The sequence below is a fragment of the Pleurodeles waltl genome, chromosome 4_1, assembly GCF_031143425.1.
Source record: "Pleurodeles waltl isolate 20211129_DDA chromosome 4_1, aPleWal1.hap1.20221129, whole genome shotgun sequence".
Taxonomy (NCBI): Eukaryota; Metazoa; Chordata; class Amphibia; order Caudata; family Salamandridae; genus Pleurodeles; species Pleurodeles waltl.
The window spans coordinates 389,209,871-389,225,614 of record NC_090442.1 but is presented as its reverse complement, the minus strand read 5'-3'; the positions used below and the strand labels follow the sequence as shown (position 1 = coordinate 389,225,614).

At 47.5% G+C, this 15,744-nt stretch overlaps 1 protein-coding gene across 2 annotated transcripts in view; it reads right to left on the bottom strand.

Moving 5' to 3' along the window:
• IRAG2 (inositol 1,4,5-triphosphate receptor associated 2) overlaps positions 1-15,744 on the bottom strand; it is an 871,311-nt gene that overhangs the window by 420,642 nt on the left and 434,925 nt on the right. For both annotated transcript variants that reach the window (XM_069228582.1, XM_069228581.1), the window contains exons 15-16: positions 12,949-13,089; positions 3,995-4,096 (exon numbers count right to left, since the gene is read on the bottom strand). In XM_069228582.1, coding sequence (XP_069084683.1) covers positions 3,995-4,096; positions 12,949-13,089 — 243 coding nt within the window. The remainder of the gene's footprint in view (positions 1-3,994; positions 4,097-12,948; positions 13,090-15,744) is intronic.

Genomic DNA, 15,744 nt, shown 5'->3' with positions numbered 1-15,744 from the left:
TTCTGCCCCACTTGGGGGTAGAAACCACTAGACATCAGGGAATTAATATTATTGTTTTTCACTTGCGCATAAGGGGAGCAAAATATTTTTAGGCCTTTTCTTCCAATTATAGTTAGGCCGACCGTAGACACCAGAGACATATTTTTATGTTTACTTTTGTTTTTTATATATGGGGAGCGACCCCTTAGGCAAGGGTCGCTTCCCTGGGGGGGAAATTGTATTTAGACCATTTCTGTCCCCCCCCCCGGGGGCAGATCGGCCTATTTTTGTTAGGCCAATCTGCCCCCCCTTACTAGACACCAGGGATCTTTATTTTTTGTGTCAATTTCACGCAAGGGGAGTGACCCCTTAGGCGTCAGTCGTTCCCCAGGGGGGCAAATTCATTTTAGGCCGTTTCTGCCCCCCTTGGGGGCAGATCAGCCTTTTTTTTTAGGCCGATCTGCCCCCAAGTGGGGCAGAAACCGCTAGGCACCAGGAATTTTTTTTTTGCGCCAATTTCACGCAAGGGTTGCAACCCTTTAGGCAAGGGTCGCTCCCCTGTGGGGGGGGCAAATTTATTTTAGCCCATTTTTGCTCCCCTTGGGGGCAAATCAGCCTATTTCCATTAGGTCAATCTACCCCCGGGGCAGAAACCAATTAGGCACCAGGGATTGGTGTGTGTGTTTTGTTTGGGGGGCAGACCCTTGGGCAATGTCCCCATGGGGGCACATCACTGTTGGGCATATCTGCTCCCTTTGGGGGCAGATTGGCCTAATTTTGAAAGGCCCATCTGCCCCCAAGTGGGGCAGAAAGCCCACCAGAGATCAGGGAAGATTTTTTTTTCTCCAAAATAAGAGGGTGGAGGTATGGCCATACCCCCACCCCAAATAAATGGGGCCAAAGTTGTTCTACCCACCAGTGGGCAGGTGGGGCAATTTCACCCAAGCCACACCCCGGGGGGGGGGGGGCAGAAAGTCTCCTAGATGCCAGGGAATTAAAAAAAAAAGTGGGGTGGTGGTTAACAACCAGTATGGGCCTGGTTATGCCCCCACCGCAACTGAAGGGGGTAACAGTCTTTCAGCTCTCCCCCCACACACTAAAACATCTTATATCACGGCAAGCAAAAGGACATTTGATTATTTTGGGTTTTGGTTTTACATTTGGGCCATGAGCGCTTGACTAACTCTCAAAATCGTCTCACTTGGAATGGTGAGGCTGCACTTTATTGACTTTGGGACACTGCCATGTAGAAAAATCCACAAGACCTAGACACATCTGAAAACTAAACATCTGGGTGATTCCAGGATGGTGTGCTTCACATGCACTGAACCATTTTCTTACCTTCAATGCCCTGCAAACCTCCAACTTTGCAGGAAATCACACATTTTTCCCACTTTTTGTGCTGGAACTTTCCAGAATCTGCAGGAATCCACAATATTCTTACCACCCAGCATTGTCTCATCTATACCGATAAAAATTCTGCTGCACTTGTCAGCCTAAAATGTTTTTCAAACTGTCCTTTTGGACCCGCTTTGGGTCCCTCATTTCACATGCTTTTGGATCTTCCCGGTCACAAGCACTTGGCCCACCTACACAAGTGAGGTATCATTTTTACCGGGAGACTGAGGAGAACATTGGGTGGTAGGAAGTTTGTCACGGAGCAGTGACAATTCGATTTTTTAGCTAAATTTGAGGTTTGCTGAGGATTCTGGGTAAGAAAACACTGGGGAAGCCACGCAAGTCACACATCTCTGGACTCCCTCGGGTGTCTAGTTTTCAGAAATGTCTGGGTTTGGTAGGTTTCCCTAGATGGCTGCTGAGCCCAGGACCAAAAATGCAGGTGCCGCCCCATTTTTATCGGGAGACTTGGGGGAACGCTGGGAAGGAAATTTGTGGCTCCCCTCAGATTTCAGAACTTTCGGTCACCGAAATGTGAGGAAAAAGTGTTTTTTTTGCCCAACTTTTGAGGTTTGCAATGGGTTCTGGGTAACAGAACCTGGTGAGAGCCCCACAACTCATCCCATCTTGGATTCCCCTAGGTGTCTAATTTTCAAAAATGCACAGATTTGATATGTTTCCCCAAGGTGCCAGCTGAGCTAGAGGCCAAAATCCATAGCTAGGCACTTTGCAAAAAACAAGAGTCCATTTTCAGTGGAACAATGTTATGTGTCTACGTTGCGTTTTGTGGCATCTCCTGTCACTGGAACTAGGCATACCCATGAAGTGAGGTACCATTTTTATCAGGAGACTTGGAGGAACACAGAATAGCAGAACAAGTGTTATTACCTATTGTCATTTGTCTGTATTTGTGCCTTCCAAATGTAAGGCTGTAAGAAAGTCATTTTGAAAAATATCCTCTATTTCACATGCTAGTATGGGCACCCCCAAATAATTCAGAGATGTGCAAATATCCACTGCTTCCAAACTCTATATCTTGTGCCCATTTCGGAAATAAATAGTTTTCCTTGATACCCATTTTTCACTCTTGCTACTTTACAAATTGAATAGCTGTATGCCTGGTACACAATGAAAATTGATTGCAAGGTGCAGCTCAATTATTGGTTCTGGCAACATAGGGTTCTTGGTGAACCTACAAGCCCAATATTTCTCTGCTACCAGAAGAGTAAGGTGGATGGAACAGTTTATTGCTTTTGAAAATCTGCCATAGATTAAAAGAAAACAAAAAAACTGATGAAAACCTGGACACAAATTGCTGTTTTTTTCAAATCAATTTCAATGTTTCTTTATTTCAACTGTTACTTTCTACAGGAAGTCCTTGAAGGATACACACAAAAGGCCCCTTGCTGAATTCAGTATTTTGGCTACTTTTCAGAAATGTATAGCTTTTCAGGACTCCACCATTGGTTTCACAACCATTTTAACCACTAACTGGAGTAAGGTTGAAAGCACAAAAAAAATTGAAAAATTAGCTATGTCCCAGTAAAATTCCAAAACTGGGTTGAAAAATTTGTTTTTCTGATTCAAGTCTGCCTGTTCCTGAAAGCTGAGGAGATGGTGATTTTAGCACCACAAACCCTTCACTAATGGCGTTTGCAGAGAAATAAACAAATTATTTCTTCTGCTGCACTTTTGTGGCATTTTCCTACAAAAGGCAAATTTTAGCTAAGTTCTCAGTCCCCTCCAGGCGATTCCACAAACCCTGGGTACTTTTAGAATCCCCAGGATGTTGGGAAAAAAGGATGCAAATTTGGTGTTTGATAGCTTATGTGGACAATAAGTTATGGGGGCCTAAGCACCAACTGCCCCAAAAAGCCACAAAAAAGGCTGAGCACTGTGTGGGGGAGGTTTAGCAGAGAAGGGTTTAACCATGGGTTTAGTTGAATGGTGTCTCTATGAAAATTACGAAAAACATTTTGTTTCAGGTACAGTAACTCGATGGTTTGAGCTGTTCAAGTTCAAATAACTAAAATCCGGACTACTTCTCAGCCACCATCCCAAACCCTTGTGGTCACCTAGGACTGCTGTCTCAATCCCCCGACATTCTTCATTAAGTTAGCAAGTCGCAATATTTTCCTTTGTATATTCACGATAAAAAAAAAAAATGACGCAGAGTGTACTTTAGGAAATGAAATGCTCTCCTAGATAAAAGAGCCTCGTCTTACACTAGGTATGTATTTGCATGTTTTGTCAACAATACTGAACGTACTGGCTGCAGGTAAAAATGGTAAGCATGTCTTATCTGAAGGAACATGCTGTATGTGAGTTAATTTCTTGAGGCGTACAGACATGAATCCGTCATCAACATACACAAAATATAGACACAAATAACCACTCCTTAACAGAGGGAAACAACTATAAAAATATAATTACAGAAAAATGCTTTATAATTTAATTGCGTTTTTAATTCAAGACAAAATCCATTGACCCACAACTAGATTTCTACTGATCTTCACTTGCCTGTAGACAGATGGCCAATGACGAGCTTCACTTCAAGCACAGGGGTCTACTGACTGCTGAAAGACGAGATGAATCAACATTTATAGACATCACTTACTTCAAATGTTTTCTCATACATTTCCAAGGGGTTAATCTCTGGTTTCATTGCCCTTCGCAAGGAAGCCATCAGGAGGTCTGCAATGTTACAAGCGTCTTCTCGCTGTAAAAGGGACATGTCAGAAAACTAATTCAGTGTGGTTGTAAAGTAAAGATTTAAAAAAAACAACAGCAGCCGTACTGTTCTTCAGAGGCAGCTCAGAACAATGCAAAGACAGTTCAATTTTCTCTCTCAGGTCATTAAGACATGCTACCACAAAGTGACTACCAGCGGTTCCAAGCGGTTTCATTTTGTACTCTACATCATCAATGATCAACTGCAGCCAAGCAATTGTAAACCAGAAAGTAGAGACAAAAATATCGGAGGAGACACACAACCCTCATCATGCTAAAGTACAAGTTACTTACCTTTGGTAATGAAATATCTGGTAGAGACATATTCTAGTTGCATATTCCATACCTTAGAATTTCCCCCAGGCGTCAGACTGGATCCGGACATTTTTCTTCGAGCAATACCTTGCGCGTCGGTAGGTGGCGGCGGTCGACTCTGCAGGCTTCATAGTCGCCGTGATGACGTCGGGAGTAGTACAAAGATGCTGCCCTCGCGCAGTGACGTCAGTTTCTTTTAACTACTTTCCACGCCAGAGCGCAGAGCCGCTAAGAACACTGAGATTGGTGCGCCAGAGCTAAGGATCTGAAAGGGGGGAACCCCTGTCCCTAGAAATTAGTTCGCAAGCGGGGAGGATGGGTGGGCGGTAAGGAATCTGCAACTAGAATATGTCTCTACCAGATATTTCGTTACCAAAGGTAAGTAACTTTTACATCTAATAGAAACTTCTACATTAGAATAGATACCCAAGCAATGCCATCCTCGGTGGTGGGCTACGAACTAAGATCATACTAGAAAGTCCTGCAGGACCGAATGACCAAAGTAGCCGTCCCGATGGACCGGACTATCCAGGCAGTAATGCTTAGCAAATGTGTGCAGGGATGCCCACGTAGCTGCCTGACAGATATCCAGGACAGGAAGTACGCATGCTAACGCAGTGGATGCAGCAGTGGCTCTGGTAGAATGAGCCTGCAAGCCGTCAGGAGGTTGCTTTTTTGCCAAAGCGTAGCACATTTTGATGCAAAGACACACCCATCGAGAGATGGTACGCTTCTGCACCGCCTTCCCTTTCTTCGCACCCACATAGCCAACGAAGAGTTGATCGTCCACCTGGAAGTCTTTAGTATGATTGAGATAGAACAACACTCTTTTTGGTTCCAGACGGTGGAGTCTCTCCTCCTCCTGGGAAGGATGTGGGGGTGCGTAGAAGGTAGGCAAAGTGATGGACTGGCCTACATGAAATAGTGTAACCACCTTAGGAAGGAAGGAGGCTCTAGTGCATAACACCACTTTGTCAGGGTGCATAGACAAGTATGGAGGCTTTGAAGAAAGGGCTTGAAGCTCACTCACCCTGCGAGCAGAGGTGATAGGCATGAGAAAGACAGTTTTGAAGGTGAGGAGCCGCAAGGGACAATTATACATTGGCTCAAAGGGGGTACACATCAAGTAAGTAAGTACAATGTTAAGATCTCACTGAGGCATGATGAAGGGAGTGGGAGGAAATAAGTGGGTGAGCCCCTTCAAGAACCTACTCACAAGAGGAGATTTAAAGAGTGAGGGCTGATCAGGAAGCCTAAGAAAGGCGGAAATGGCAGACAGATACCCTTTAAGGGTGCCCAGTGCAGAGCCCTGCTGGGCTAAGGAAAGAATGAACAGAAGAACCTCTAAAAGAGGGGCAGAAAGGGGGTCAACAGATTTGTGAATGCACCATGCCACAAATTTATTCCAACAATAGGCGTATACAGTTTTGGTTGATGGACGCCTGGCTGCCAAGATAACAGTGCAGACTTCGGATGGAAGGGCAAATGCTGTCAACTGTTGCCGCTCGATCTCCATGCATAAAGGCGGAGGTTAGACAGGTTCGGGTGGAGGACCGTCCCCTGCTGCTGCGACAGAAGATCCGCCCGAAGAGGCAGTCTGAGTGGAGGATCGATGAACATGCTCAATAGCTCTGGATACCACACTCTTCGAGCCCAGTCCGGAGCCACCAAGATGACTTGGGCCCGGTCGTACTTTATTTTCTTGAGAACTCTGGGCAGAAGAGGGATAGGCGGGAAGGTGTAAAGGAGGCCGGAGTTCTACTCAAGATGAAAAGCGTCTCCGAGCAAGTGCCGCCTTGGAAACTCCAACGCGCGAAATAGCTGACATTGCGCATTCTCTGCGGGGCGAACAGATCTAACCAAGGCTCTCCCCACTTGAGAAAGAGACCTTCCGCCACCTCTGGATGGAGACGCCATTCGTGATCGACAGTGCGTCGGCGGCTGAGTTCGTCTGCTGAGAGAGCCACGCCAGATGTTGAACCATCAGGGTAATGCCCTAATGTTCCAGCCATGTCCAGAGGCATAGTGCCTCCTGTCAAAGGGTCCAGGACCCTACCCCGCCTTGTTTGTTCGAGTACCACATGGCAGTAGTGTTCTCCGTGAACACCTTCCACCACTTTCCCTTTGAGAGAGGGAAGGAATGCTTTCAACGCAAGTCTGATCGCTTGGAGCTCCAGCATATTGATCTCCGCCTCTCCCATGTGGCTGCCCCAACCCAGAAGCGACGCATCTGTCACTATAGAGAGATCTGGGTGGGGAAGGGAGAGGGATCTGCCATTGACCCAATTGGGATTCGAAAGCCACCACTGCAGGTCTTTCGCAGTCCCCTCCGAGATCTGGACCATGTCGGAGAGATTCCCCTGATGCTGCGCCCACTGGAACTTCAAGTCCCACTGCAGAGCCCGCATATGCCAACTGGCATGTGTTACTAGCAGGATGCAGAAGGCCAAGAGGCCCAGCAGCCTCAGAGTGTCTCACAGAACCCAAGACCAAGGCTGAAGGATCAAAATCATAGCCTGAATGTCTTGGACTTGCTTTTTGGGAGGATAAGCCCGAAACAGCACTGTGTCCAGAACAGCTCCGATGAAAGGGAGCGTCTGAGAGGGAGTCAGGTGTGACTTAAGCACGTTGATAGTGAACCCCAGCTGGTGCAGGAGGTCCACCGTAGTCTGAAGGTGGGAGACCACTGTCAGGGGCGAAGGCGCCTTCAACAGCCAGTCGTCTAGGTAGGGGAAGACTGAGACCCCTAACCTGCGTAGATGAGCTACGACCACCGCCATCACTTTCGTGAACACCCGAGGGGCATTGGTAAGGCCGAAAGGGAGCACAGTAAACTGAAAGTGCTCATGACCTACCATGAATTGTAGGTAACGTCTGTGGGCAGGCAGGATGGGGATGTAGAAATAAGCATCCTGCAAGTCCAACGCTACCGTCCAGTCTCCTGGGTCCAAGGCAGACAGAACCTGAGCCAGGGTGAGCATTTTGAACTTCTCCTTCTTGACGTAGTTCAGGTCCCCGAAGATCTAGGATAGGATGCAAGCCTTTGTCCTTCTTTGGTATCAGAAAGTAGCGGGAATAACAACCACGACCTACTTCTGGCACAGGGACCTTTTATGTAGCTCCCTTGGCCAAGAGGGCTGTGACTTCCTGGTGGAGAAGCACCAAATGATACTCCGGAAAGTGATGGAAGGATGGTGGCATGTGTGGTGGTACATATTCGAAAGAGAGGGAGTAGCCCTTCTGAATTATTTGCAAAACCCACCCGCCCGTGGTTATATGTTCCCAGTGGGGCAGGTGATGGCGGATTCTGCCACCAACTGGGCGGGAGTGAGGGGACCGACTAAGAACGTTTGGTGGCTGCAGCAGGGGCAGAGGTGGACTGGACAGACCTTTGGTTCCCTGTCCCACGGCCACGTGGGATTCCACGGCCACGCATAGGCTGTCCAGCGTGCATGGCCCGTTAGCTGGGTCGAGGACGCGACAGGGCGCCCCTTCTGTGGCCATGAAAGGGACGAAAAGCGGACTGTTGGGGGGTGGGGGGGGGTGATGGAGGAAAGGCCAAGGGACTGAGCCGTAGCCTGAAAATCCTTGAACCTCTCCAAGGCCGAGTCCGCTTTGTCTTCGAAGAGAGGGGTGCTGTAAGGAAATGCCTCCTTGGCATGGTTACCCCCTGACTTTTTGCTTTTGCTGATGCCAAGTTATGATTTGAAAGTGTGCTGGGACCCTGCTAACCAGGCCCCAGCACCAGTGTTCTTTCCCTAAACTTGTTTCCACAATTGGCACAACCCTGGCACTCAGGTAAATCCCTTGTAACTGGTACCCCTGGTACCAAGGTCCCTGATGCCAGGGAAGGTCTCTAAGGGCTGCAGCATGTCTTATGCCACCCTAGGGACCCCTCACTCAGCACACTGCTTCACAGCTTGTGTGTGCTGGTGGGGAGAAAATAACCAAGTCGACATGGCACCCCCCTCAGAGTGCCATGCCAACCCCACACTGCCTGTGGCATAGGTAAGTCACCCCTCTAGCAGGCCTTACAGCCCTAAGGCAGGGTACACTATACCACAGGTGAGGGCATATGTGCATGAGCACTATGCCCCTACAGTGTCCTAGCAAAATCTTAGACATTGTAAGTGCAGGGTAGCCATAAGAGTATATGGTCTAGGAGTCTGTCAAACACGAACTCCACAGCACCATAATGGCTACACTGAAAACAGGGAAGTTTGGTATCAAACTTCTCAGCACAATAAATGCACACTGATGCCAGTGTGCACTTTATTGTAAAATACACCCAGAGGGCATCTTAGAGATGCCCCCTGAAAACATACCCGACTTCCAGTGTGGGCTGACTAGTTTTTGCCAGCATGCCACACACCAGACATGTTGCTAGCCACATGGGGAGAGTGCCTTTGTCACTCTGTGGCCAGGAACATAGCCTGTACTGCGTGGAGGTGCTTCTCACCTCCCCGTGCAGAAACTGTAACACCTGGCAGTGAGCCTCAAAGGCTCACCCTCTTTGTTACAGTGCCACAGGGCATCCCAGCTAGTGGAGATGCCCGCCCCTCCGGCCACTTCCCCCACTTTTGGCGGCCAGGCTGGAGGAGATAATTAGAAAAACAAGGAGGAGTCACCCACCAGTCAGGACAGCCCCTAAGGTGTCCTGAGCTGAGGTGACTCTTACTTTTAGAAATCCTCCATCATGTAGAAGGAGAATTCCCCCAATAGGATTAGTGATGTGCCCCCTCCCCACAGGGAGGAGGCACAAAGAGGGTGTAGCCACCCTCAAGGACAGTAGCCATTGGCTACTGCCCTCCCAGACCTAAACACACCCCTAAATCCAGTATTTAGGGGCCCCCAGAACCGAGGAAGATAGATTCCTGCAACTTAAAGAAGAAGAAGGACTGCTGACCTGAAGCCCTGCAGTGAAGATGGAGACGACAACTGATTTGGCCCCAGCCCCACCGGCCCGTCTCCCTACTTCGATGAAAACTGCAACAGCGACGCATCCAACAGGGACCAGCGACCTCTGAAGTCTCAGAGGACTGCCCTGCATCTAAAAGACCAAGAAGCTCACCGAGAACAGTGGCCCTGTTCAACAAACTGCAACAAAGAAGCAACTTTAAAGACTTCACGTTTCCTGCCGGAAGCGTGAGACTTTCCACTCTGCACCCGACGCCCCCGGCTCGACCTGCAGAAACCAAACACCTCAGGGATGACTCCCCGGCGACTGCGAGCCCGTGAGTAGCCAGAGTCAACCCCCCCGAGCGCCCACAGCGACGCCTGCAGAGGAAATCCAGAGGCTCCCCCTGACCGCAACTGCCTGTAACAAGGGACCCGATGCCTGGAACCAACACTGCACCCGCAGCCCCCAGGACCTGAAGGAACCGAACTACGGTGCAGGAGTGATCCCCAAGCGACCCTCTGCCTAGCCCAGGTGGTGGCTACCCCGAGGAGCCCCCCCTGTGCCTGCCTGCATCGCTGAAGAGACCCCCGGGTCTTCCCATTGCTTTCAATACAAAACCCGACGCCTGTTTGCACTCTGCACCTGGCCGCCCCTGTGCCGCTGAGGGTGTACTTTCTGTGCCTGCTTATGTCCCCCCCCAGCCCTACAAAACCCCGCTGGTCTGCCCTCCGAGGACGCGGGTACTTACCTGCTGGCAGACTGGAACCGGGGCACCCCTGTTTCTATTGAAGCCTATGTGTTTTGGGCACCTCTTTGACCTCTGCACCTGACTGGCCCTGAGCTGCTGGTGTGGTAACTTTGGGATTGCCTTGAACCCCCAACGGTGGGCTACCTTGGACCCAACTTTGAACCCTGTAAGTGTTTTACTTACCTGTGAACTTAACAATTACTTACCTCCCCCAGGAACTGTTGATTTTTGCTCTGTGTCCACTTTTAAAATAGCTTATTGCCATTTTTTTCAAAACTGTACATGCTATTGTGATTATTCAAAGTTCCTAGAATACCTGAATGAAATACCTTTAATTTGAAGTATTACTTGTAAATCTTGAACCTGTGGTTCTTAAAATAAACTAAGAAAATATATTTTCAATATAAAAACCTATTGGCCTGGAGTAAGTCTTTGAGTGTGTGTTCCTCATTTATTGCCTGTGTGTGTACAACAAATGCTTAACACTACCCTCTGATAAGCCTACTGCTCTACCACACTACCACAAAATAGAGCATTAGAATTATCTCTTTTTGCCACTAACTTACCTCTAAGGGGAACCCTTGGACTCTGTGCACACTATTTCTTACTTTGAAATAGTATATACAGAGCCAACTTCCTACAGGTGCCATCAAAGGGCATGTCCATGAGTGACTGTTGGACATCCCCCGAAAAGCCAGAAGTACATAACCAGGCATGGTGCAGTAAGGCCACTGTTGTCGCAACCGATCTGCCCAAAGAGTTGGTTGTATCCAGCCCAAAACGGATCATGAACTTAGCTGCGTCTCTCCCATCTTTCACTGCTTGGGAGACTATAGCACAGGCCTCCTCCGGTATCTGTGGCAGTACTTGCGCAACTGTATCCCACACTGAGTGGGAGTAACGGCCCAAAAGACATGCGGTGTTCACGGACCGCAGTGCGAGGCTGGAGGAAGAAAACAACTCCTTACCAAATTGTTCCAGCCTTTTGGATTCCTGATCCGGGGGTGCGGAAGGGAACGCGCCAGAAGAAGAGGAAGCCTGGATTACAAGACTCTCAGGAGTAGGATGTTGGTCAGGAACTTTGGGTCGTTCGGCTCAGGCCGATGGCGGCGAGCGATAGTCCTGTTCACAGGAGCCCCTGTGTTGGGTTTGGACCATGTACCCAAAAGAACAACAGTGAGGGCCTCATTAAATGGGAGAAGGGGTTCTGACGTAGAAGCCCCAGGCTGAAGCACCTCGGTCAGGAGATTAGACCTGACTTCAACAGTAGGTAGCTCAAGGCCAAGGACCTCAGCCGCCCTACTAACCGCCATACTATAGGTAGCTCCCTCTGCCGTAGCCACGGTAGGGGGAGACAGCATGCCAGCGTCAGGAGAAGTATCCAGACCACTGGCTTCGCCCAAGTCCTGTGCCCAGTCCATAGTAGGGTCTTCCTGGTATTCCTAAGGGTCCAGGAACCCCTCCAATTCCTCCCAGTATTCGTATCCATAGGAAAATGGGTCAGAATCTGACCTCAGGCGAATAGGGCCCACCGAAGCCAATGGCATCAGCCGATGCCGCTCCGACTCAGTCATCGGGTATGAGAATTGGGTCGACGTCTATAGTGGGCACTACTGACGTTGGGAGCATCGGTAATCGACCTGGCGCCAGGAAAGGTCTCAATTGTGCGACCGGCATCGGGCCGGATCCGTGCACGGATCCGGAGGCGACCTCGGTAGCCGGGGCCAAAGGCCCCTCAGCCAAGCCCCTTGGGCCCGAAGGTGCCGTATCGGGGTCGGCAGGCCCAAAGATGAGGTGTATAGCCTTGTAAAACTAAGTTGGGTGGGGGTCGCTCCAGCTAACTCGGGGAAGCGCGAAGTCGACCTAGACGTAGGCTTTGAGGACGTAGGCCTCGTGCGTGGACGCTCGTCCCGCGTTGGCCGAGCGGCGGGGTGAAGTCGGAGAGCGATGGGACTTCTTCTAATTCTTCTTCTTCTTACCGTGACCCGAGGACTTTGAAGAAGACGAGTGGTGATGGCTCCGCGACCGATCTCGAGACGTTCCTCTCGAGCGAGACCAGGACCTACGCGGAGTCGAGTGCCGGGCCGCCATCAGCTTTAGGGACCGCTCCCTGAAAGCCTTCAGATGCAGTGCCCGACACTCGGAGCATGACTTCTGGTCGTGATTGCGCTCGAGGCACCACAGGCAAACACAATGAGGATAAGTCACCGACATCATCCGATGACAGTCCTCGCACGGCTTGAACCCGGTCTTCAGGGATAGAAGTCTCAATCAGATGGTTAGTTCTCCAGTCTCTTAAAAGCAGCTCAATAGCAAATGCAAGCAGATGTGTGCTCATGGTGGGAACATACAGATAGTTTAAGTAGCCCAGAAAGCACTGAACTGGAGATAAAAGTATAGGCGTCCGTTTGTAGGTATCATTATGGTTAAGGGGATGGATAGGTGTTATATATTTGATGTGTTCACAAGAGGAAATAATTGAGGCTTCAGCACAAGATGTGAACATCTGTTGGTATCAGAGGATGTGGCATATGTAGCACCGGGAAGGCAGAAGTAAATACACAAGGGTGAGCAGGGGGAAGGTAAGTTAAAATTTCTGGAGGTGACAAGATCTTCAAGGCAGTTTGTTCACCTGTGTGGCAGAGACCTTTACTGCCACAAACGACAGCGGGTTTGATTTGTTCTCGATAACAAAGTTACTACAATGGTGAGTAGTATCTACTCACATCCTTGCACAGTATGTATTACATTTACACCAACAACATTTCAGTGGAAGCTATCAAATCTAAGCATTGGAGCTGTTTTCCAGATTCGTGGAGAAGTCACAACACAAGTACAGAAACATTCTGACAATTAATCAGACAAGAAGAAGCAGTACCAGTTTCTGTATAATCATTTTGAACTCTTCAGCTGCTTTTTCAGGCCCTGGTCCCTGCAGGAGCAGAAGCACCTCATGGTCAAATGTTTCATCCAGGGGCGACACAGCGTTGGAAACAAATTTTGCAGTCTCCGAATTAGGCTGAATTAAAAAAAAAAAAAAACACCACAACAAGCAGGTTTATTAACTGCCAAACCTTTACAAAGGAAAAAACAAAAAAAGAATTCCCATATAGTAGGAAAGTAAACCAACATTACGGTGTCATTGGTTCCCAAAATGGTCTGCACTGTATCTACTTAATGTAAAGACAAACTCAGGCCGCATTTCATTTGTACTAATAGACTCGATATTCCAATTAATTTTGTTGTTGTTAATAAAGTGTGTCCCCCAGGCGCAAGTGGGTGGGAACAGCAAGTATGTACTGAGTCCCCACTGCCATGCTTCCATCACACGCATGCACTTTTAATGTGACTTCAGAGGCGCTGGTGTGAGGTATTTCTCCCGTTTCAGGAACACATTCTGGTAACTATATTAGCAGTACACCAGGCTCACCCTCGTGAATCAGAGCAGAGTCCTGCACACAGAAAGAGGTCAGACAGTTCAGAGCAATCTATGTGCATCGTTCAGTTTATATGGCCTAAGTCAAGGTGATCAATAGACTGTGTAATATAGTTTATCTTATTTACTACGTTTTATTGCACCTTGCCCTAACCCGCTGAATACAGCTGCCAAGAATGTTTTCACCTGCGAGGAGAGGATGTGGGGATTCACGGTTGTGCTGTGAGTGTATGTGGCTTTGCATTTGTTGAATTTTGTGGAATGTGTGTGACCTTACTGAGCGTGTCATGCTAAACTGACGGTACAGGGGTTTCATTGGGAACGGTGGACTTTAGTGATGTCACTGTCCTGTACAACTGCTCCAATGGAAGCAACTGGCTAAGTAAGTCGTACCACAAAGCACTGTACATATGTTTTGTATGAAGCAGCCATATTGAAGTCCTTTCATTACACCAAGAACCACCCCCTTTGCAGTCAATCACTGAAGAGCTTAGATGTATATTTTTTAGGCACTCGTGTTTTTCACTGTGGTTGTGGGGGAAATAAGGCATACATCTCTAAGTAATAAACACTTTTATACAGAAAAAAACAATAACTTGGTAATTCTTTCTCCACCTGATGTGTACATTGACATTGCAAAGCGTCTGAATTCACCTCCACCAATTACTCCAAACACATCATTGTGTGTTTGCACTCAGGGTGCGAGGGCTACTGGAACAGTTAAGGGTATATTGAAAGCAAATGAAATCACATCGGAACCCTTTCAAGACAATACAATCGGAAAGTCGTTGCACAGTTCTATTTCTCGATTATGAAAATTCAGAGTTTTTAAGGTTGCCTTACACATGGAAATTTATTGTTGGTCCAAATATACCGAAATGCAGTAAAGTTAATACCCCATTGTCGATTTCGGCAAAGCAATAATGTATTTTTTCTGAAAATTCTTACACTATTTCACATAAGTTTAACCTTGTAGGTAACACTCAATTTCGTAGTAATCTTCGCTCCTTGTGTGTTTTTGTATTTTTTACTCCTTTAACGATATTTGCAAATTCAACATTAAATATATGAATAGTTCACTTTCGATCCTCTGAGTTCTTAAGGAGATTCATTGCTTTCTTGCATTACTCCATTTAAGGTGTATTTATTTATCTGCACGACTAATAAAAACAGTTGCAACAGTTTAAAAACAACATAACTTGCTGTTGTGATTAAGACATACGTCTAAGATAAAAAGAAGATGTTTATACATAAAATGACAAAATAGACCTATTACTTTTATAACTGAGAAGGTCCCGTTGAGTTCAACGGATCGTCTAATTTCCTTAATTTTTTAATAAAGGCATGTTCCGTCAATTTGAGCTATTTGTAGTAAATGCTGACCCTTTTTGATTTAAAGTGCCTGCCCACGCTCTATCCCAGCAACGAAGCTTTTGCTCTCTCTGCCACCTTATTTTCAATTATAAAGTGCCCCTGACTTCTGCAAGAAAATGTAACTGTGCAATCCAGCCTTGTTCCTTCTCTGCTTGAACAGTGCATGCGGGCCTCCTCCCAGCTCTGACCCAATGACACTGAGTGCCTTTAATGCTGATTTTATACATTTTGCTATGTGACAAGTTAGAGGAATAGAGACGCAGCTCAGCCATGTTGTCTCGGCTTTCGCTTTCCTGCAAGCGCGGATCTGATGTTTCCACAGTATTAGTTTGAAAAAGTTTTTTCTTAACCGCCAGACCAAGAATGCGTAATATTGTCTCCTGTTTGTCTCAGCATAGACGACAACAAGGGTTTGGCATCTGATTCTTCCAACTTGGGAGCAAGTCTTTAACGTCTATATGCCCAAAGCGATATAGCATGAACTGATATTTTAGGGATGGGGAGAAGTGAGCTGACGTATACTCCTGTGGTCCAAGGCCTTTGCATGAGTTAATTGCCACCCAAGCATGCCTTCGCTTTGTGGAGAAAGTTTTGTCATTTAGGCAGGACAAGTGTCTGGTGGAAGAGTTAGTTATATGAGTAAAAGCTGCTTCTTTCAATTATAAAGCCCAGGTTTTTTGGATGCCTAGTACCTCTATTGCCTGTCCTAAATGATATCTCCTGAATGACTGCTCCCATTCGTTTTTTTTTAATTTCCAAACCCAAAGAACATCCATATGTGGCATGTTAGCAGTGGGGATATAAGTTCTGCATACTATAACGTGAATCAATTGTTTTAACATGCAAACTAAGTGTTTAAAAATT